Below are 22,516 nucleotides of genomic sequence, written 5' to 3' on the forward strand. Positions count from 1 at the left end.
ACCCACCATGGAACAGCCCCACAGCTATAGAGTCCTTCCCACTGAGTCTTCTTGGGCCTCATTCAGGTTTCCCTAAAGAATGTGCCTCCTCCACACTTTCCCATCATTTAAATGAACTTGTCCACCTGTGGACCAGCATTTACCAATGTCCACAGCTGTGTGTGTTCTTGGGCTTCCCTCATGGTTCAGATGGTAAAGAATCTGCCTGAAATGCAGGAAACCCAGGTTCGATCCCTGGATCAGGACGATCCACTGGAGGAGGGAATGGCTACCCACTCCAGTATTCTTGCCTGGAGAATCCCATGGACAGAGGAGCCTGGTGGGCTACAGTCCGTGGGGTCACAAAGAGTCGGACATGACTGAGTGACTAACACTTTCAGAGTCGTGTGAGGTGCTAGATGCTGACTCCACCTTGGGCTTTGGAGATGGGGGTCTCTGCCTTGTGAAGTCCACATCACACTGGCAGAAGTAGACACTGAACAATTGAACAAGAGCTGCCCAGTTCATTGGCGCATTTAAGGAAGGGACTAGAACTTGCTGTGATTGGCGGTCTGGGATTCTGTTTTATGCTGGGTGATCAGGAGGGGCCTTGCTATGAAGGAGACATTTGAGCAGAGACCTGAGGGCAGCTGGGAGCCATCCTGATTGAGGGAAAAGCACTTGTGGGTTCCCAGAGACAGGAGTGTGTTCGGAAGGTCAGGCCACCATGAGGCCCCTGTGGATGGTACAGAGTGTGGCAGGGAGGGATGGAGAATAGGGGCTAGGCCACTGAGGGCTTTCTGGCATTGACACTTTTCTTTGGGCAAATTAGTGCATATACTTTTGGGAAGATGTTGGGGCAAATACAGTTGAAGTTCACGGTGACCCATCTGGCTGGGCACCAGCCAGTGCAGAGGAACAAAAAGGAGCAGGCTCACCAGCCACACTTGTGTGCATTTATATACATTTAAACCAAAGTATGATGTCTATTTTTCTGCAGAGATTTCAAGGTCTTCACCTTCTCATGTCTGAGCACAAGAACTGCCTTTAATGAATGTTGGGAGGAGGAGAGGCATGGGTGCTGGTGGCTGCACCAGCATGGCTGGGCTCTGAGTCTCTTCTGTGCAGACAGGCTCTTATTGTTGGGAGCAGCAGTTCATTTGCCTCCTCTGTTGTCCCCAGTGACCCTGGGGAGGAGGCCGATTTCAGCACCAACCTCTGTTACCCTGATGTTTACAGTTCCTTGTCCAATCTCATCTTGCTGCTTGATTTTATCACTGAGGGCTGATGATCCAGCTCATCATTTTTGCAGTTCTTATGCAGATCCATTCCCAGCCCTCTGGACATGGTTTGGCTCCAGTTGGCTGCCCATGACCACCATGTGCTTCTTATACCCCCACCAACCTCTTCACACCTGCTCAGAGGTGTTGTTTCCTGTGCCACCTTGTCTAAGACTTGCCAAGACTGGCAGATCTTACCTGGAACACCCCCACAGCACCTGGAAGATGCTGAGAAATGTAGGAGGCTTTCAGATTCAGAAACAGAACCTATTCTCTGTGATTCCTAATAATGGGCTTTGCTGTGGCTCAGACAGTAAAGAATACGCCTGCAATGCAGGGACGTGGGTTCAATCCCTGGGTCAGGGAGACCGCCTGGAGAAATGAATGGCTACCCACTCCAGTATTCTTACCTGGAGAATCCCAGGGACAGAGGAGCCTGGTGGGCTACAGTTCATGGGGTCAAAAAGAGTGAGACCTGACTGAGTAACACATACATATTCGGATAACACACGAATAGTCACACATAATGTTAAGTACTTCATAGAAGGTTAATAAATATTAGTGGATTTTGAGTCATTAATGAACATAGGATGAAAGGCCAAGGGACACCCATGGCTAATGTTGAAGGTTTACAGTTCCCATTTAGGAATATCTTGGAGAATCGAGTGTGAAAATATTAGATTCATTTTGGAATCTCTGGTCTGCATTGTGGTTCAATGGAGCAGATCCCCAGCCTCCATCTTAGAAAAACAGTCTTCTTGCCACCCACAGAAACCAGGGATGAAAAGGCAGCATATCTCAAAATGTCTGAGACCTAAATGAGGTTATAAATCCTCTCTAATGCAGTTTAAAATGCAGAAGGTATGTTCCAAAGACTCTAAACTGTTGAGATGGATTGTGTCTGGGGAATCTGGCCAACTCAGATTGTAGTTTTTCCTCCTCTTGAATTATGGTATTAGGTACATTTGTGGTGGCAGAACTTCTGAGCCAAGAGGGGCCTCACTGCTAAAGGTCTAAATTCTTTGATTTTCAATCAAGGACTTAGACAGAGAAGGCAGTGACACCCCACTCCAGTACTCTTGCCTGGAAAATCCCATAGACGGAGGAGCCTGGTGGGCTGCAGTCCATGGGGTCGTGAAGAGTCGGACACGACTGAGCAACTTCACTTTCACTTTTCACTTTCATGCATTGGAGAAGGAAATGGCAACCCACTCCAGTGTCCTTGCCTGGAGAATCCCAGGGATGGGGTGGCCTAGTGGGCTGCCGTCTATGGGGTCGCACATAGTTGGACATGACTGAAGCAACTTAGCAGCAGCAGCAGCCTTAAACTGGCTGATTAGATTTAGCTGAGGCTTCTCAGGGGGCACTAGTGGTAAAGAACCCACCTGTGAATGCAGGAGACATAAGAGACACGAGTTTGATCCCAAGGTTGATAAGATCCTCTGGTGGAGGGCATGGCAACCCACTCCAGTATTCTTGCTCGGAGAATCCCATGGACACAGGAGCCTAGTGGCTACAGTCCACAGGGTCGAAAAGTGTCAGACACGACTGAAGTGACTTAGCATGCACACACACACGAGATGGTGAAAAGGCAGGCCTGACCATCAGGAGGCCTGACCTCCTCCAGCAGGAGGGAGGAAAAGTCTCAGTGGGAAGAGTGCTGGGCGACTGTACCCAGAGCCGCTGGGTGAGGACAGTGGAAGGAAAGGGGTGGGTTGCAGGTGCTGACTGCAGGTCTTATTTTTGGAAATGCCTGGTGATGCCAGGCCAGCATTGCCACGGGGCTGGGAGGTGGAGGGGATTGAAATAGAGATCCCAGGAGAGTGGTGGGTGTGAGGTGCTGCCAGGCCGAGTCTCCAGGGCCAAACCAGTGGGGCTGTCAGGTCTGGGAGACTTGTGAGGTCCTGAGGGAGACCCTGACCTCTGGGCTTGCCCCCTCCCCGAGTGTCAAGAGAGGGGGATGAGGCTTCTGTTGGGGGAGAGATGGCAGTCAGGTCTTGGACCAGGCACAGTAGTTTGCAGAAGTCAAGAGCGAATGTGGCCTATGTGGTAGCTGGGTTGGGCAGGCAGGGGCAGGAAGGTGAAAACTGAGGCCAAGAGGAAGCCCAGGGGAGCTGGAGTCCAAGGGTCTGAGAGGCACCTGTGCTGGGGAGCCTGTGAGGAGGGCGAGAGTTGTGGCCTGTGGGCTTCCCCCATCCTGAGGTCATAGAGCGTTACAGCTCCTGCACTTGGGGTGGGCCCCAGCACCCTGCGCCGGCCTGTGGTTGTTGCATGTGATGGGTGGGACTCCTCCGCCTGCTCCTTTCCCATGGCAGCTTTTTAATATGTCAAACATCATCTCGGGTACCCCGGGGCCCTGTATACCGAGTGAAGAAGAGAGTGCAGAGGCTTCTGAGCAGGTTCCAAGGTGCCATTTGCCCATCTCAGGCCCTCCACAATCATCTTCCCACCCAGCCCAGTGGAACAACTGAGTCCTCTTATGTGCTCTGCATCTGAAATCCAGGTGCTCCAGACCTTCCTTCTTCATACGTTTCAAGGAGAAATAAGCCCTTTGATCTTTGCATTGTCCCTTCCTCATTAGCCATTTTCCAGAAGGAGTGTCACCCTCTCATCATTTCCTCCCTTGCTCCCTTCCATTGCCCACTGTATTGATTTTCATTATAACCCCATGCCCTTCACACCCTCACCTCCCTTACACACATGGGTGCACAAATTATGCACACACACACACATTCACTTATTCATGCCTCTTAAGTTTCGGGGCCCTGTGGGAAGCCCTCCAGGAGAACTTACAGGTAAAGAAATGAGCAGCATGTATAGATGGTCTGATGAGGGTGTACCCAATTCAGTACACAGCTGGTCATTGGAAGATTTGGTGACAATGCCTTTCTAAGGGAAAAGGTTGTGTCCAGCCAGAATCAGAGGTCTACAAAACCACATGGTCCTTGTCCAGGATGGACTTGGCTTGGGCACACCAGATAACATATTACCTGCCACCCCTGAATCTTAGAACCATACCTTTCACTAATGCCCTCCCCCATCCCCTGCCCCTGTCCCTCCAGATGGACTGGGAGGCAGGTGGATGCCTCTCTTTGGAAAGAGCTATGAGGTATCTTTTTCAGTGTAAGTACAATTCAGTATAAGGTAGCCAGGGAAGAAAATGTATTCAGAATGTGACACATTTTTCAGAGACATTGAGATAGCTTGTAAGAATATACACTTGTATTCCCTATGAGCAAGGAACAAATGTAAGCTAGGAGAAAGGATGAAGAATGAGGTTCCACAGGATGGATACAAAGTCCAGAGCAGATGATGTAAGCAGTGGTTCGCAACCTTCTGTTTGTGTGCAAATCACCTGGAGGCTGGTTAAAGCACAGATTGCTGGGTCAAACCACAACCCCCCCACCCAGTTTTTAGCTTAGGTCATAACCTAAGTTTGGGTTATGACTCAGAAATTTGGATTTCTGACAAGTTCCCAAGTGATGCTGGCCTGGGGACCACATTTGAGCCTGTTCAAGGGGCCCAGTGCCTACCTAAGCAAAACTAAGAATAGTGATAATTTGAGGTGTTCCCAGTTCATTGGAGGATCTTTAAGTATATGTGCAGTAAGGAATGTTTCTGTTTTATTTAATTGATTGAGACATAGTTAACCTTGAAACTGCTTCTATTTGTAGAAACTTAAGTTCAGACAAGCACAACCATTTAATAGCTCTGTGATTTAGACAGCCTAGTTAATCTCTCTGACCTCAGTTTACTGAAAGATAAAAAGGGAAAGCTAGTATGCTATCTGATTTGTTAATCGAGATGAACCAAGGTAATGTGTTCATTACAACCATAAGATTGTCCTATAGTTGTGCTTCCTGCAACTATGAATCTCTTTCTTTCATCAGTTCTGGAAAATACTCGTCAATTTTTTTTTCAAGTATTACTATCCTTCTTTCTTATCATTTCTTCCTTCATAGGTTGCTATTAAACATATTTTAGACCTTACTCCATCCTCTATTCTTTCTTATTTTCTGTTGCCTTTTCTCTATGTGCTGTGCTATTTAATGTTCTTGGATTGTCTTTTGGTTCATTAATTTTCACTTCATCTATATCTAATCTGCTTTAAACTCATCCACTGTATTTTTCCATCAGTTATATTTTTTAAAAATTTCTAGCAGTCCTGTTTGTTCTGGTTGTTTCTCAAATAGTCCTGTACATTTTTGAGAGCATCTTATTGCTTGCTAGTTTTTGTGAGTCCCTCATTTTTTTTTAAACATTTGATGTATAATTAGCTTACATTCTGATTCTAACGATTTCAATACAGAAAATCCTTAGTGTATAAATCTATGTCTCTCCTGCTGCTGCTCTTTTTCTCTTCCTGCCCTCTTTCTCATAACTCCTTTTTCCTTTGATTTCGAGTGATCTTTTGAGCTTGTATTTGAGATATTTATCTGTGGGACTCCTGAGTGTTCTGTGCCAGGGACACTGTCCTCCAGGGTTGAAGAGGTTTTCTTCTTCATGGTCCTTGCTTCGTTGTGGGAATCCCAGGTTCAGATGCTCACCTTGCTGCTGACTCCAAGAATGGGATGTTCTCCCTGTGTCCACGCCAGTACTGATATTGGTATTTGTCATTAGGTGAAACACACTTTTTTTCCCCTTATTTGTCACTCACTTTTCCTTGCTCAAGTTATAGCTTACTTTTTTCTGATATACCTACATTTCAAAAGCAATCTGTGGGTTTAGGAAAAAAATCTTACTTTTGCTCATTGATGAATGAGACTGCGTGACCCTCATATGCCCACAGTAAAAGCTGAGTTCTTTGAGTGCCCGCAGGTGCTGCCATCAGGGATCAAAATGTGCCATTTCATTCGGCACGTGTGGCCCTGCAGCTATAGGTCAGCATAGAGAGTCATGGCCTGTCTGAAGTGAAAAGTTTAAAGGGGATTGTGGACTGATGTGAGTATCTCTTCACTGGTCTGATTAAGGTCCCCATGAAGCTGGAGCAGAAGCAGTGTGACCTGGTTTCACCTCATGAATTAGAGCAGAGGGAGAGAGCGGGGAGTTTGTGATAAAACTTTTAAGAAGGCAGATGTGTGAAAGAAGAGCTTGGCGTGGCCCCATGTTTGGACCTGTATTCCAGCTTATCCTGCTTTCACTGCATGTGTGGAAGTTTCACGTGCCTAAATTTTGCTGAAGTGCAAGACAGAAGCACCCAGAAGTTGCGTTTTCTTTTCCATTCTGTGGATCATTAAGGCTGGTACCTCTCCTGAGTCCAAGGATGCTCTTGGCATTATGCTGGCAAGCCAAGTACTGAGCAGGCTTCCCAGGGCCTGCCATTCCCATATCTTCTTCCCCGCTCCCAGCTCCTCTCTTAAGAAGCCACTGTCGGGCCCCATGCTGCAGTATCTGACCGCCTGATACAGCATGAACTCTGGAAGGGAGCCCCCCTCCATGTCTCTCTGTACCTCCCGTCCGCACTGTAGGTATACAACTCATCCCCAGCGCCCTCCTTCCCCCCCAGCCAGCCATGCTCTGCTCTGACATGGGGGGGGGGGGGGCAAATATTACGCAGACAGTGAGAATGCCTGGTAGGCCAGGCTGTGCCCCGGCTGTTCTGTTCTGTCTGCAGCAGATGCCATGACCCCAGACCTTGGTGGGTGAAGATCACCTTGAAGGTCCTACCACCTCTTGGGTGGTATTGTCTGGGCATCGTTACTACATGTTTTCTCTGATCCAGGAAGTCATAGGAAGGGGGAGCCCCTCCAGGCTGCGTCTTGCAGAATGAACACTCTCCTGACCTCAGTTTTGCCTCCTGCCTCATGTCCGATGTGCAAAACCTGCTCATGGCAGAGCCTGAGACGCCTGGAGGCAAGGTGGAGCTCCTGCTGTCTCACCAGGGACCTCAAGTCAATCTTAAGGCCAGTTAGGACAGCGTCACACTTTGAAAGCGCTGAAGTCCCACACCTTGTAACAGCAAAACACAAATCTGTCGTGAGCCAAGATTTGTCTTGGCTTCTTCTGTCTGCTTCTTCCAAGAGACTCCCTGGAAAAAAATTCTTCTGGGGCTTCTGGGGACATGCTAAAGATAGTGTTGACCTGGAAGGTGGTCAACCTCAAGAGAGGCTGCAAGACTGGCCTTTGCTTTTTCCACTTTGGGCACCCACGTGACAAAGCCGGTGGGTGTCCCAGGACAGTGGGGGTCTTTCTGATGAACAGGAGGGGGCCAGGAGGAGGAGGAGCTACTTCAGCTTCCAAGCCAGTATTTTCCGTGTGTTAGATTAAAAATAACCCAGCCCAGGATCTGCCTGCAGCCAGCCAGCAGACACCTCACAGTTGCTGGCCGTTAGTGTCACCAAGCCTCTGGTCTTTGCCACCTACAGATGCTGGGCCTGTGGGTTTCCCTTCTTTGCCTCGTTTCCTGCCAGCTGCCTCGGGGGCTGCTCAGGCTGCATGTCCACGGCCTGTCCCTGGGCCTGCTGTTCCTTAGACTGTGCTCGCCAGGTAGCTGTTGTCCCGGGAGTTGGCATAGGCTGCCTGTCTGGAGCGCTGCAAGAGACTCCTCCAGGGCCTGTTCTTGGGAGGATCCTCAAGGAAGTGTGTGCCTTTACAGAAATCACTGGTCTGTTTCTGTCTCACACCCGCTCTCTTCTAATGCCATTTTTCTTATGAAATATTCAACACACACCAAAGTGCCTCACTCTATACGTGTATCTTAGTGGATAATTATAAAGCGAATGCTGCCAAAGTCAAGAACTAAAATAGGAGCAGCGTCACAGAAGGCCCCTCACTCACACCCATCCCGGAGAGGACATCACTTTCTGTACGCTTGTGTCCAGCATGCTCTGGCTCTAGAAAAGAGCCAGAGCTCTTTTTTTTCTTTCACTTTTTACCACCTAGGTATACATTTCTCAATGAAATCGTTCAAATTGACCTACCTGGAAACTTCATACCGGTAGAGTCACAGTGTCCATTTATACTTATGAGAGTCACTTTTGCTTTGTATCACTGTCGTTTGCTCATTTTATTCATGACCTTCTGTGGTATGAATACCCCAAGACTGACTTACTCTGTACTCAGCAGATACTTAGCTTGTTTATAATTTTTCATAGTGACAGATAAAACTGATATAAACATCCCCAGACAAGTTACAGGTGCAGAATGCATGCATTTTGTATATCTTGGAGTGGATTGCTGACTCGGGGAATAAATAGGTTCAGTTTCAGTAGAGAATTCCAATTTGTTTTTTCCAAAAATGATTGAACCAATTCATGCGCCTGCTGGCAGTAAATGAAGGTGCCTATTGCCCTCATTCCCAGCAATTTATTCAGCCTTTTTAACTTTTGCCAGTCTGGAGAGGGCATAATGTTATTTCAGTTGTGGGCTTCATTTCCATTTCCCCATTTCTAATGAGGTGATTGCACCATTTCCCTGTTATTCTGCAATCCTCTGTCTGTTTTAACAATAAAAGTTCAATCAAGACTTAAGGCAAGATAGACTGGTGGGCACTGGGCATGGATTCAGAAAGTCAGACTTCAGATCCAGTTAATTGTCTCCAGGACCCAGAGGTCCAAGATACAAAGGTAAAAGTAAAGTTAGTTGCTCACTCGTGTCCGACACTTTGTGACCCCATGGACTGCAGCCCGCCAGGCTCCTCCATCTATGGAATTTTCCAGGCAAGAATACCAGAGTGGGTTGCCATTTCCTTCTCCAGGGGATCTTCCCAACCCAGGGACTGAACCCAGTCTCCAGCATTGCAGGCAGACTCTAAGCCAGCAGGGAAGCCCAAGACACCAAAGACTTGAAATCAAAGAGAATGTATTTTGGAATGGCCTATGGACATCGTTATCCTGTTAACCTTTTATATATATTTGCATAAATTCTTAATGCTTAGTATTTAGAATTTGTATAATTGTTTGAATCTTCAAACTATCCTATTTGTTTGCCACTGATGCTTATAAACTAAGCAAAGCAGGGGTGAGTAACCCTGCCTTATAAAATAGCTTCCCTAAGAGATAAACTCAGTTCTTCCTCATATAAAAATATGTTTTTCCTTTTCTGTGTGGTTGTTTTTCGATTTGACAGCAACCAACTTGCCTTAATGGGCCATGTGACCATGAAAGGGAGCTTACACTTTGGGGTGCAGGCGACCTGCTTGGGTTTGGGGGAAGAGCTGTTTTCACAGTGCAGAAGGTTTCAGAAGCAGTCCTGCAGAGGTCGAGGGGAGTCTGGGTGTGTCCCACCACCCACACCAGCTGCCCTGAGCACTGAGGCATGGAAGGAGCCTGTTCGCCGCGCACAGCCAAGCACAACTTAAAAGAAACTTATTTTTAAAACAAAGTTCCAGCCCCATGTGACACAGCTTAGCTCTCATGTCCTGGGTTCACTTTTTGAGATGAATCTACAAGGCCAAAAGTGACTGCATCAGCTTCCAAAGCTGGTCCTATGGACGTGGTCTCTTACAGCCAAGGGGAGGCATCAGAAATTTCCCCACGACAGGGAAATCCCACGACAGTTTTGGCACATTTGGCCTCTTCCCAAAGTATAGTTGAATGGACACATTGCTTAACAATTGGGGGCCTCAGTTTCCTCATTTTAGAAAATGACAAGGCCGCCGAGGCTTTCTGGGACCTTCTGAGATCTTGGTGACTCACCCTCTCACATCTTGTGATCCCAAAGGCTTGAGTTGCTGAGAGGGGAAGATGGGCTGAGGATGGTGATGACTAAGGAGTTCAGTTGGGGAAGGGGATTCATCTCCATTCTGTGCCTTTGCAGCCCTCACCTATACTGCACCCTCCCACAGTCCCGCAGGTCTTCCTGGTCAGGCCAGACCTCCCCCTACAGTGCAATGGGTGCTCTGATTGGCATCAGGCTCACAAGTCTCATCCCTGGATAAGGGAAGGGAGTGGCATCAGGGAGGGGACCAGGAGTCAGAGCCTGGGCAGTCAGCACAGCCCTGGTTCTGCTCATTGGTCCCCAGCTCCCAGTGGAGGACATTTTCTTCTCCTGGTGACATCATCTGACGCTCTCGCATGGTGGTTTAGTCACTGAGTCGTGTCTGACCCCATGGACTGTAGCCTACCAGGCTCCACTGTCCATGGGATTCTCCAGGCAAGAATACTGGAGTGTGTTGTTATTTCCTTCTCCAGGGGATCTTCCTGACCCAGGAAACGAACCCAAGTCTCCTGCATTGTAGGCAGAGTCTTTACCATGGGACATTTTAAATCCCAGTCCTGCTTTCTCCTCCCAGTAAAAGGGAGAGTGAGCTTAAGGGAATGAAGAGAGTCCTAGGGAGGGGGAGCCTTTCCCGGCCTCCATCTGGGGTCGAGAATATTCCTAGTTAAAATGCCCAGCAAGCACCCCCTCCAGTGGCACACCCTGGGCTGGGTGGGGGATCTGCCCTGTCTGGAATCTAACCCAAAAGCAGACCTCAGGGAAGAGAGGACCCGAGTGCAGAGGGCTGCACAGACTCCACTGTTCTGGGGTGCTGTGGGGTTCACATGCCCGTGCCCTGAGCCAAATTGTATTCCAGATGAATGGAGGACTCACCCCCAGAGCCTGGGCCTCTCCTGACGTCCCCTCAGTGCTCCCAAGCCCGCTGGGTGTTCTTTGTCTGGGACTCGAGGTGTCATCGAGCTGTGAGCTGGGCCTCCCTGGGTACAAAGCCCTTGACCCCGAGGTCAAGGCGCTGCTGCAGGCTGCCTGCCCAGGGCACTCCTGCCCACCCCCGGCGGGCAGTAGGAGTGATGGTGACACCCTGTCTTCTCTCTTCCAGGATCAGGGCCAGGGACAACGGGTCCTACGCGCTGTGCCTCCTGCATGAGGGCAAGGTGCTGCACTACCGCATCGACAAGGACAAAACGGGGAAGCTCTCCATCCCTGGCGGGAAGAATTTCGACACACTCTGGCAGGTACCTGTCCTCCTGGACCTTTATAGAAGACCTGGGTCCATGCCGAGACCTGCCCAATCAGAGTCCCCATTGTACGCTCCAGGCTCCTGGATGCACTGGTCTAGGGTTACCATGTTAGGTGACTGAGGCTCCCGTAGCTTGTCCAGGGCCCCTCAGCTCTTGGCACCAGGCAGCAGTACCTAGCCAGGATTACACGTGGTTTAACAGGAGACCCTGCCTTAAGGCACTAGAGACGTTCTACCTGGAATCCAGAGCATCCTTTCAGACAAATACAGAGTAGAGAAAGGTGTAGATGGCTGGGAAGGGAGTCTTAGAGGTGGCTAATCAGACTATTCTTTGAATCGCAAGAGGCCAAATTTAATACAAAATGTCAAGTGCCATTCTCGCTGCAAAATGAATCACTGCAAAATTAAGGCAACCTAGTGGTTATCATTTCCTGCGTGTCAGGCCAGGACTTGTATAGGATTATCCACCCCTGGCCTAAAAAGGGGTTCTTCTTGACCCACCTGATAGGAAAGCCCGAAGCAATGTGTAATATGAGAGTTCCTTGGGTGCTAGCTCTAACCCGATGTTCACCCCTGCTTTCCACCAGGTACGAACGACTTGGCTTCATTCTAAATCACAGCTCCATGAGGAAATGGCAAAACATCCTATAAACTGTAGTGGGCCCAGAGGCAGAGAAAACCAAAGGACTCTGCCACCCCAAGAACGACAGCTACGTTGAGTTTTGTAGGTGCAGGATGTCACTGGGGACAGATTCAAATGTCCACACCAGGCCCCACCAGGAACTTCATGGGTAGCACCAGCAGGAAAGTACCAGGCTCAAAAAATCTTGTCTTTTTAAAATCTGAGATCAGGGATCCCCATTACCTTGAAAGCACTCAGAGTAACCATCACATGATGTATTTTGGCTCCTAACTGTAGTTGGAAGAAAATCTTCTTCTTTGAATGCTGGGTATTTTAATATTCATGCATATTAGTCATAATGCTGACATTATCTTTTGGTTTGTAGCTCATTGACGTGTAGCTCATTATTGACCACAGACTTTGCTTTATTTTAATGGTATCGTTTTGAAAGAGTGTTTGCCCAGTGCAAATCAGAGAGATGAGTAGGGAACATTGCCTTCTGGAATTAATTTCCCATCAGAGACTCTCACCTCCTACAAGAATCGCTGATGGTGTGCATTGAAAGGCACTGGCCTCCATCCGTCAGTCTGATGCTTGAAGGTCCTGGGCTCCATCACTGCTACACGGCCATTGGATTTCTCCTGAATGACCATTTTCCCTGAGTGAGTCCACTCACAGTCTCCAAGTCTGCATGCTGACTTTAATGTTAAACATCTTTAATTGTTGGAAAATTCCTTCCCAAGACTTTTTCCCGTATTTACTGATTCCGCTACCATATTGTAGTAAGTAAGTAAGTAAGTAAAGTCGCTCAGTCGTGTCCGACTCTTTGTGACCCCATGGACTGTAGCCTACCAGGCTTCTCCCATGGGATTTTAGCAGTCAGCCTTAATTAAATCTTTCCCTTGTATGTCTGTTTAAGAAAGAGCCTCGAAAGTGCCAGGAGTACCTTCCATTTTCATGAGTGTGATTTCATTGTTCTTTCTTGATAACAGTAAGGTTCCATGGCACCCTTCCCCTACCCAGGAATCTGGTGCTGTTTTTCTGAGAGTTGGTAATTGCTACACTCCTCTAGTTTTCCTTTCTGTAGAGAAAGAATCAACACACTTATGGATCACGTCTGGCCCTGAGCTGCTTTTGTGTAGTCCTTGAAGAAAAATGGTTTCTATATTTTAAAGGGTGATTGTTTATTTTAAATAAAGAACTATGTGACAGAGATGATACCTGGAATGAAAAGACCTAAAATATCACTGTCTGGCCCTTTACAGAAAATGTTTGTGTACCCTTGCCCAAGAGGGAAATCTTTATGTGCATGCCCACCTCCCACCCATCCTTTTGGGTAGATTGTCTGAAACCGTAAGCATGTAAGGAGATATTTGAATGATACTGGAGAGATGCATGGGATATTTCAGCTATTGTAGCGACCTCAATACTATGTCTGAGAACACACTGTTGCATTTAACAGAACAGAGAGAGCTTTGCTCTCCATTTCAGGAGTGTGTTAGTGTTGGTCATATTGGAATATTTATTAAGAGGGTGGATCTCCTTTATTGTGTTCTTTCACAATAAAATAAAATTTAAAAAAAGAATGCTCCCTGGAAGGATAAAATATATTCATTCAATGAACATTTACCCAAATAGGTAAGTTTTGAGAGAAAGAAAGGTTTAGGAGCCCGGAGTCCATAACTGGAAAAGGAATTAATAAATAGGTAAGAAAAAAATATTGGATAGAAGGATTTTAGTTTGTCTGCAGAGGAAATGTCTGTTTGAGAAAAGAAAATGTGAAAACTAAGGCTGTCTTCCTGTTGCATAATTTTGACTAGGTATAAATAAATCTACTTGCCATTCATTTCCTTTTTAATGTAGGAATCAGACATCATGATTCATAGTTTCCTGGGCACCATTAGCCAAGGGTGTCCATGTTCTGTGAACATAAGGCCATTCTTCAAAGGGTCAGCTTTCTCCAGGCCCTCGTTCTTATATCACTCATGCTGTGATGTCTTCTCTCTGAAACTTTTGGGTTGCGTTATTTGGTCCCTCCAAAGTCTTTGCCCAAAGCACTAATACAGAATCAATTACTCTACTTTATAATTCATTTATAGCCTTCTCCACCAAGGAAGTAAGCACCTCAACAGTAGGAAATGTGTCTCATTCACCATAGTTTACCTTTTGTCCTGTCTCAGGGCCTACCAAACAACAGAATGTTTGTTGAAAGACCGAATAAATGAATTCATTATTATAGTATCACATGGATATAGAAGAATATAAACAAAGACATACAACTTACCACCAAAGAAAGAAGGAAGGAAAGGAAGGAAGGAGGGAAGGGAGCCAAGGGTAGAATAAGGTCAAAAAGGGAAGGTGGCATGTGGACTTCTGCCAGAAGTCTGAGGGTGGCAGGAAAGAGGAGTGGGGAGGAATCAGGAAGACCACCAAAGAAGCACCTTTTGTTGTTTAGGGCTGTCCTTGAATCACTTTTAAAATCCAAAAGGGGAGTCAGCTGCTCCAGGTAAGGAGCATTTCCTGCCCCCATTATTTATGATACTTTCTTACTTTTTTTCTTTTTCAGCTGGTCGAGCACTACTCTTATAAATCAGATGGTTTGTTAAGAGTTCTTACAGTTCCATGTCAAAAAATTGGTGGTCAATCGGGTGAGTAGCCAAGACACTGGAGTCTCCCTCTTTCAGATGCTGATAATAATCAGCCTCATTATAGATTTGATCTGTTGCAAAGTCAAACCAGATGGGATGAGACTTTGTTTTTACTGATTGATTAAAATGATTACTCCAACTGTATATTTATCATTCATCAAAAACTAGTCAATAATTTTAAAATGGATTTGTTTTTATTGCTTATATGAGAAAATTGAGTGAAAGAGGATAACAAGAAATGTATGCAGAAAATATATCTGCTCCTCAAGCAGTAATATTTTACAGTCACATTGATTGATATGCAGTGGGGGAGGAGATAAATAGATGGTTTTCACTGACACAGCAGTAATTGTGCATGTTCTTTCTAACCAGGAAATATTAACTTCCGTCCACAACTTCCAATTTCTCATCCTGGGGTAAGTGTTACTTAGCCAGGCCATTAAAGATGAAGCAGTTGTATATTAGCACAATGAAAAGTATTTTTAGACAAAGGAGTAATGGTCATTGTTCTTATCACACTTGATAAACTGGGATTGCTGGTGCAGCTAGAATCAGCCTATTTTCAGTTCTTAGCTAGCTAAGTTAGTTTCTTTGGTAGGTTAAAAATCCCTCCATTTTCTAAAAGTATATGAAATATCCATGTAACCCAATGTTAAATCAGAAATATACCTCCTGGTAGATTTTTGAAATGGTAACATATTGTTCAGGCTCAGCCCTGACCCATCCATGAGGAGTCACATATATGATCCATGTGACTACATGCATGATGGGTAGTAAGCTGGGTATATAAGTTGTCTCAGTGAGGTTGACTGCCAAACTCTTTTGGTTAAATCAACCAAGACATTGTTAGCAGAAAACCCACCCTTTCCAGGGGAGCTGCTTTGGCTATAGCTTGGTGGAGGAAAGCTTGGAATGGGGGTGCCTGGTGCTATCACTTGAGAGAAGAAGCCTCTAGAAAAGGATGGAGTTGAAGGCTTGGCAAGAACCCACCACCCCCTCCACATCAGTGGGTGGTGAGAATGTGATCTATCCATACTTCTACATGTGGGTTTGGCCAACACATGCCTGATGCTTCTGAAGAGAGAGAGTTCCAGCTCTCTCTTCCCTCCAGACTATTAGGAGGTGACACACAGATTTATACTCCAAGCAGGAATGATGTCCTGCTACTTTGAAGGGGACCTCACTGTGGACCTTTGATGCCCTTTAATGCCATTTGTGAGTTCTGAAAATTCCCCCAACACGAACTGTGTGCTCTGTACCTCACTTTCTGCCTGTTAACCCTTAAAATCTGCAGAAGGTGGAATGAACCCTCCACCCGTGGCAGGGGCTATTGACTTGTTCAGAAGCTGCACCAATACTGAACCAAGCAGTCTTCCTGCAGCAGCTCTTGTCCCTGAATCAGGGGAGCTGAAATGCCAGTGAACTTTGGGATCAACTTCTAAAGTAAAGCCCCTTTATGGAGTCATCATTTTGTTTTACCCTTTACATAACTCATGGGCCTGGCGAGTCAACTTTAAGATTTTATCCACCATGAGGCAGGTCCACTTTGCTCTAAGAGGCAGGTGGGCTTGAGATGAGAACTTTAAAAGAATATCAAGGCTTCTATTTAGTTGTGCATGACGTAATGGCTTCAAGGTGTTAGACATTGTGGAAAAACTTTTTACTGACTATATAAAAATATGCATGTTCCCTAAGGGTCCAACTCAGTGAATTTCCACAAATATCATGGAACCAGCACCCATAAGTAACAAAATTGGGCTCTCAGAATTAGTTTCTTTAGGATGATTTGTCTTCAGTTTGACAATAATTATATATGAAAAGTGGGCTATTTAATATGAAAACTTGAATCTTATAGCCTTCCATGGAAAATATTGCCAAAATATTTTTCCAGATCCTTCTATTCAAATAGTAGGCTTTTCCTGAAGGCTTTCTAATGATCACATGTTACCTCTAGTGCATTTCATCAACAGAATCTGGAGGGGGTTACTGTAATGATAAGAACAGCTAAAATAACATGTCATGTAAAGTAGCCTGTATTTGTTTTCTGAAACATTTACTATTCCTCTTTGCCATTATGGTTTCTAGAGTTGGTCAGCGGGTGGAATAATCTCAAGAATCAAATCATACTCCTTCCCAAAGCGTGACCACAGAAAGGTGCTAAGCGTCCCCTGCTTGCTGCCCCTGACTAAGTGGTAGGACAGACCCGCACGCAGCACCCGCGCGCTGCCCTTGGCTGCCCCTCCGTGCGCACCGCTGCCCACCTCCCTCTGCTCTGGTCTCATGTCCCTGCCATGTGTAGCCTCCCGGGCAGCCCATGCCCATTCCTCATCGTGCTTTCCGTGTGGGTCCAAGTCCCTCTGCTGCAAAGTCCCTCACCGTGAGCACACTCTCTCTGCTACAATGTGCCCTTGGAAGTCGTCTCTGTCAGTGTGATAGGTGGGAGGGATTTCTCATGTGGGAAGGTCTTTTCCAAGGAAACCAGGATCAGATGCGGCAGTGGTATGGTAATTGACTAGATAAATTACACGTTGGTGGAAAGAATAGCCAAAGTAGTGTGGATCCTGCCCAGTGACTACACAAGGTCACTGATTTTATAAATATCAAGTGCCATAGTAACGTCATTGTGGCTGTAGAGTTCCAACACAGAACCTGAAGTATAACATATACAAAGACAAGGTGGAATTTGAGGATTAGAAAAACATCATTTTTATTTATGAGACAGTAAAGTTGACATCATATGGGCTTTCCTGGTGGCTCAGTGGCAAAGAACCCGCCTGCCAATGCAGGATACGTGGGTTTGATCTCTGGCTCGGGAAAATCACCTGGAGAAGGAAATGGCAACCTACTCCAGTATTCTTGCCTGAGAAACCCCATGGACAGTGGAGCCTGGTGGGCTACAGTCCACAGGGTTGCAAAAGACATGATATAGTGACTAAACAACAGCAACAAAATCTGATATATAATGCATATTCATATTTTGCTATATGATTGAATTATGGGGTAAATAAAAAGTTTTTTTAACAACTCAGTTATAATGAATCACCTCCCTCAAGAAAGATTTATAACATGTATATGGATTTCTTTTTTTTTTTTTAGTTTTATCATTGTGGTATAAAATTATTTTATTAATAATTCTTTCCGTTTTCATATCCAATTAGTACTTTTCCAGACATGTGTGCTTAGTCACTCAGTCGTGTCTGACTCTTTGTGGCCCCATGGATTGTAGCCCACCAGGTTCCTCTGTCCATGGGATTCTCCAGGCTAGAATACTGGAGTGAGTTGCCATGCCCTCCCCCAGGGGATCTTCCCAACCCGGGGATCAAACCCAGGTCTCCGCATTGCAGTTGGATTCTTTACCATCTGAACCACCAGGGAAGCTCAAGAATAATGGAGTGGATAGCCTATCCCTTCCTTCAGGGGAGCTTCCCAATCCAGCAGTTGAACCGGGATCTCCTGTATTGCAGGCAGATTCTTTATCAACTGAGCTACGCAGAAAGCCCCTTTTCTAGACATGTCAGCATATAATCAAGCATTAGTTCATGAAGCAGATTGGCTGAAGTACTTAGCAGAAACAACGTAAATGAAAAGCATAAAAGCCCTGAGATTTTCTTTCCAAGTGGGCTGTTATATTCTAGATATGTTCAATCTTGTTGACTACAAAAAAGAGAAGTGAGTTTAATGTAGTGTTTGAGGGGGGAAGTTAGGTGATAAACCTGAACGGAGTAACTATCTGTTTTGAGGCCACATTCCCAGTCAGGGTGGATCAGCTTGTGGGGAACATCCGGTATGATGGGGTGTTGCTCTTAGAGGGGTGACCCTGAGGGCTGTCCATGCCAGGGTGGCGTGTTAGGAGCTGGAAGGCTGGGGAGTTTTCAAGGGAATGCACGCTCTATGCCAGTACCCCCTTTGCCCCATGACTTGGGGTTTGTTTCAAGTCACCAAGGCAAATAGGCGATTGAGGCTTTGACCTTGAGGAGGTCAACATTCCCCATGGTCCAAGGTGAAACTCTCCACGGCTGCCACTTTCTGGCCCTCCTGGCCCTCAACCCCTGTCGGCATTCAGCCCTTCTCCTTGGGGAGGGTGCACCTAGTTGTCAAGATGGCATCTCATAGGACTATATTCTGGGGAAAATAGGCCAGATGGTGCCTCATCAACTGAGGTGATTCAAAGTATGCTCTGGTTCAGGGTGCTTTTCAACCATAAGTCATCTCTTTGAGTCCTTAATCAAATACTGCATTGACAAAACATCATATTATAGCACAACTTGGGGAAGGACACTCAGTTGCCCATTCGTGGAGCCCCATCGGTAGGCTCAGAACCTTTCACTCACCGGGCTTCCGTGGCCCCTCCGTGCATGGAGTCTGTGTGGCAGCCATGAAGGAGTCCCTGTGGGCTTGGACCACACTCTTGACTCTCACCACTTGTTTATTCATCATTGTCTTTCTGACGGCCCAAGGCCAGTGTGCCGATGCACAGCCCTCCACCCATGTGCAGACCCAGACATAAGTAGTTTCACTGCAGAGAAGACACAGCTTTCCACATTTACCTTAATTCTGTAGTGTCCAAGGGCTTCATTCAGGGTTCTACCAGGAGAATGTGATCAGTCAGAGGTTTATGCATGAAACACACCCACAGCACACTCTCACACGCACACACACACACACACACACACACAGAGGTACATTTTCAACACACATAAGTACATACTTATATACACATCTGTATACATGTACACACACATATTGGCTTATCACTAGGACTTGCCTTACACAACTGTTGGGGCAAGTTCAATGTCCATAGGGCAAGTCATCAGGAAGGGAGGGTAAGCAAGGTGGAGCTGTCATTAACACCAAGGGTCAGTCACCCCCCACCCCACCCCTCTTAGCAAAGTCTCAACCTCTTCTAAGAACTTTTGACTGAGTAAGTCAAGCCCACCCAGGATAATCTCCCTAAATAAAATCAACTAATTAAGAATTTTAGTTACCTCTCCAGTATCCCTCCACAGCAGTACCATGATCGTAGTTTGAGTCAATAACACAGCATTATCATTCAGGTCAGCCAGGGTGACACATCAAGACGCTATCACCCCAGGAAACAGTAACCCAGCACTGTGAAGAAATAAGCCCCACTCCCACCCCATCCTTGTCCCATGCAGCCTGAAGCCCACTCCCCTACAGTGATTATAGAAATATCCACAATTTAAGATTTAGTAGGTCTTTAGATTAAAGAAGAATGTCTAATGAAATTGAAGAAAATATCAGTAAGACTACCAAAAAATAAAATACATTTGTGGATAAGAACCAAAACATCTTCCAAAGAAGCATAATAAACTTAGAATAAATATTAGCAGTGATCATATATATATATATATATATATATATATATATATATATATATATCCATATAGGAGGTCAATATCTTTATAAAGAAATTATATAAATCAATAAAAGTTTTAACTATCTAATAGGTTAGTGGGCATAGGATAGTTTATAGGAGAGAAAATGTAAATAGTTCTCAAGCATAGGAAAAGCTGTTCTGTTTCATAATAAGAGAAATCAGAGTTAAAACTATGGTGCTCTCTTATGTCCATCTGTAAAACTAGCCCAAATAAACAAGTTTGGTGACACCACACAACAAGTGTGTGTTGAGTAAGCTGTACTTTATTGGAGAAGTGTGAAATGGTACATGTCTAACATTGTATCATTGACATTCTGACATTCTAACATTCTAACACTGTATCATTGACAAAGTCTGGAAATAATTTAGAAATCAATGGGAAATAAGTGAAATCAGTTGTTAAAATTCATACCATGATGGGTAGTTGAGATATAAAGTCATTTCCAAAATGCAATGTTAATTGAAGATGACAAAGTCAGGCACATATATGTGTGCTGATACAGTATAGAAGGTTCTAGAAGAATATAGCAAATACTGATAGCACTAGTTGCCTTGGGAGTAGGAAATGGCATGTCAAGGAGACCCATTTTTTCATTGAAACCCTGTTGTGCCTTTTAAAATTTGCCCCTCTTAAATTACTTAATCACTTTTAAAAGATAATTAAATATTAGAAGCTAATTAATCTGGTTAATACTGTGAAAATACTTTTCTGGCTAAACAAGGGCTGTTGTCTATTTAAATTTATAACAGCTTTGAAGTATGCATTGAACTTTCATAAAAGCCAAAAATATCAGTAGTTCATTGATAAAGAGAAGCATTATATGATTTAAGCAATGAATTAAAAATATTTTAATTGCTCAACAGAAATATTTTAGGAGACCTAATACTTAAAAATAAAAGAAGAATTTTCCATTATTTAACCAGTCATGAAAAAGACTTGTGGGAATTATGTCAAATATCCCATCTGTTAAGGTATAAATAACTTTCTTGAATTTTTTTGTTCAATATGAAGTTGTTTTTTAAATAATTCAGGCACAAAATGGACATGATAGAACCTGAATGAACTCTAGCATGCAGATAGTTAATGACAAATGTGTTATGATTGGCAGAATATTATTAATCAGATAATTTTGAAATTTTATAACAAAAACTTAAGGGCAGGAGTATTTTTAAGAGATTAGTAACATTTTAACACTTGAAAATATGAATGAATTTAACTGAAGAATAATACAAGTATAATCTACTCTCTCCTTGCTTCCTGCCATCACTTACTCTAAGGACTGGTAATCCTTACATGAATAAAATTCCTCCTATTAGCATTGGAATATTTTTCTTTGCTACTTTAAGTATGTAAACCAATCTTTCTATTGAGGATGGCTGTCAGTTTGAACAAAGCAGCCTTAAAGACTGTGCTTCTGTGTCAGAGTTCAAAGGCACATTCTCTAAGATGAAACATAGCATTCACATTTTGTCTTAGTTGTGGAAAAATGTTCTAGAATTTCAAATTAAAATTCATTTTTCATGTTTTATTCCAGCACCTACATTGCTGATTGGAACACTTTTAGACATTTTAACACAATTTACTAAGAATCAGCTAGGAGAAAGAAAGAAGGGGCTCTTAAATCGTACTCATGTACTTGGTAATGTGGAAGCAGTGGACCAAACCCTGGAGAAAATGTTTCCACATCATTATAAAGGACCAGCTTTTAGATCTTTGCTTCTAAGTTGAAGGAAGATTAATTATGACAGCCAAGTGCTTATTTTTATGGATCTGAAGCAAACCAAAGATTATTTCAAGCCCTGGCCAAGCAGAGTCTGCCTTTAGCTCTGGAGCCTTGGACTGGGACCAAAGTCATTCCACTGAAAACCAGAACTGTGTTTGGTTTGAGCAGCTAAAATTTGTGAAGCCTACTGGCTCTTTTTGTCATTGCAGTGGTGACAAGCATTAAATATATTGTCATCATTATTACCGCTGTTACCTGACTTGAAAATGTGTTTTAAGTCTAAAAATTAAGGTCTAGAAATGAAAATCAGAATACCTGGCAAACAATGTTCCCGAGTCAGGAAACTCTGAATTAGCTCCTTAAAAGCAATGCATTTTTCTCTTTTGTTCACTTCTGAATCTGTACTTCTTAAAAATAGGTACTCAAAGGATATTTGTCAAATATATTCTCTACTTGCAGCTGAGTAGCCAACAAGAGATCAGGGATCATAACTCATAACCTGTGCGGTGCTTCGTCACCCAGTCGTGCCTGACACTTTTCAAGCCCATGGACTGGAGCGCGCCAGGCTCCTCCGTCCATGGGGATTCTCCAGGCAAGAATACTGGAGTAGGTTGCCATGCCCTCCTCCAGGGGATCTTCCCAACCTAAACAAATATTATTTTTATTATTGTGGAGTGATCTGTTTTTACTTGAATTTACAAAACTTAAAACTCTCAAATTGCTCTTTGGAAGGTGGAAAGCTAAAGTAGCTAGTGCCATCTAGTGGTGTCCTGCGGGTTTGACTTCAGTTTCAAATGTCAGCAAAAGTAGGGGGAAAGCAACAGTCAACATTCATTTATACCTTGTTCTCTATGCAGAAAAGGGGATGTTACTGATTAGGGCAGAATAGATGATAAAATACAGAGCAGAAATAATAACGACAGATGATGGAATGGATCAGCAATACGTTTTTCATTAAATTAAAAGG

General features: G+C 44.7%; 1 protein-coding gene across 4 annotated transcripts in view; it reads left to right on the plus strand.

Moving 5' to 3' along the window:
* Positions 1-22,516, plus strand: part of SYK (spleen associated tyrosine kinase) — a 105,116-nt gene that overhangs the window by 52,504 nt on the left and 30,096 nt on the right. For 2 of the 4 annotated variants that reach the window (XM_061163577.1, XM_061163576.1), the window contains exons 4-7: positions 11,017-11,152; positions 14,346-14,427; positions 14,800-14,843; positions 16,513-16,581. In XM_061163577.1, coding sequence (XP_061019560.1) covers positions 11,017-11,152; positions 14,346-14,427; positions 14,800-14,843; positions 16,513-16,581 — 331 coding nt within the window. The remainder of the gene's footprint in view (positions 1-11,016; positions 11,153-14,345; positions 14,428-14,799; positions 14,844-16,512; positions 16,582-22,516) is intronic. The other 2 variants (XM_061163578.1, XM_061163580.1) reach the window with 1 other exon arrangement.

Source organism: Dama dama, chromosome 16 (genome assembly GCF_033118175.1).
Source record: "Dama dama isolate Ldn47 chromosome 16, ASM3311817v1, whole genome shotgun sequence".
Taxonomy (NCBI): domain Eukaryota; kingdom Metazoa; phylum Chordata; class Mammalia; order Artiodactyla; family Cervidae; genus Dama; species Dama dama.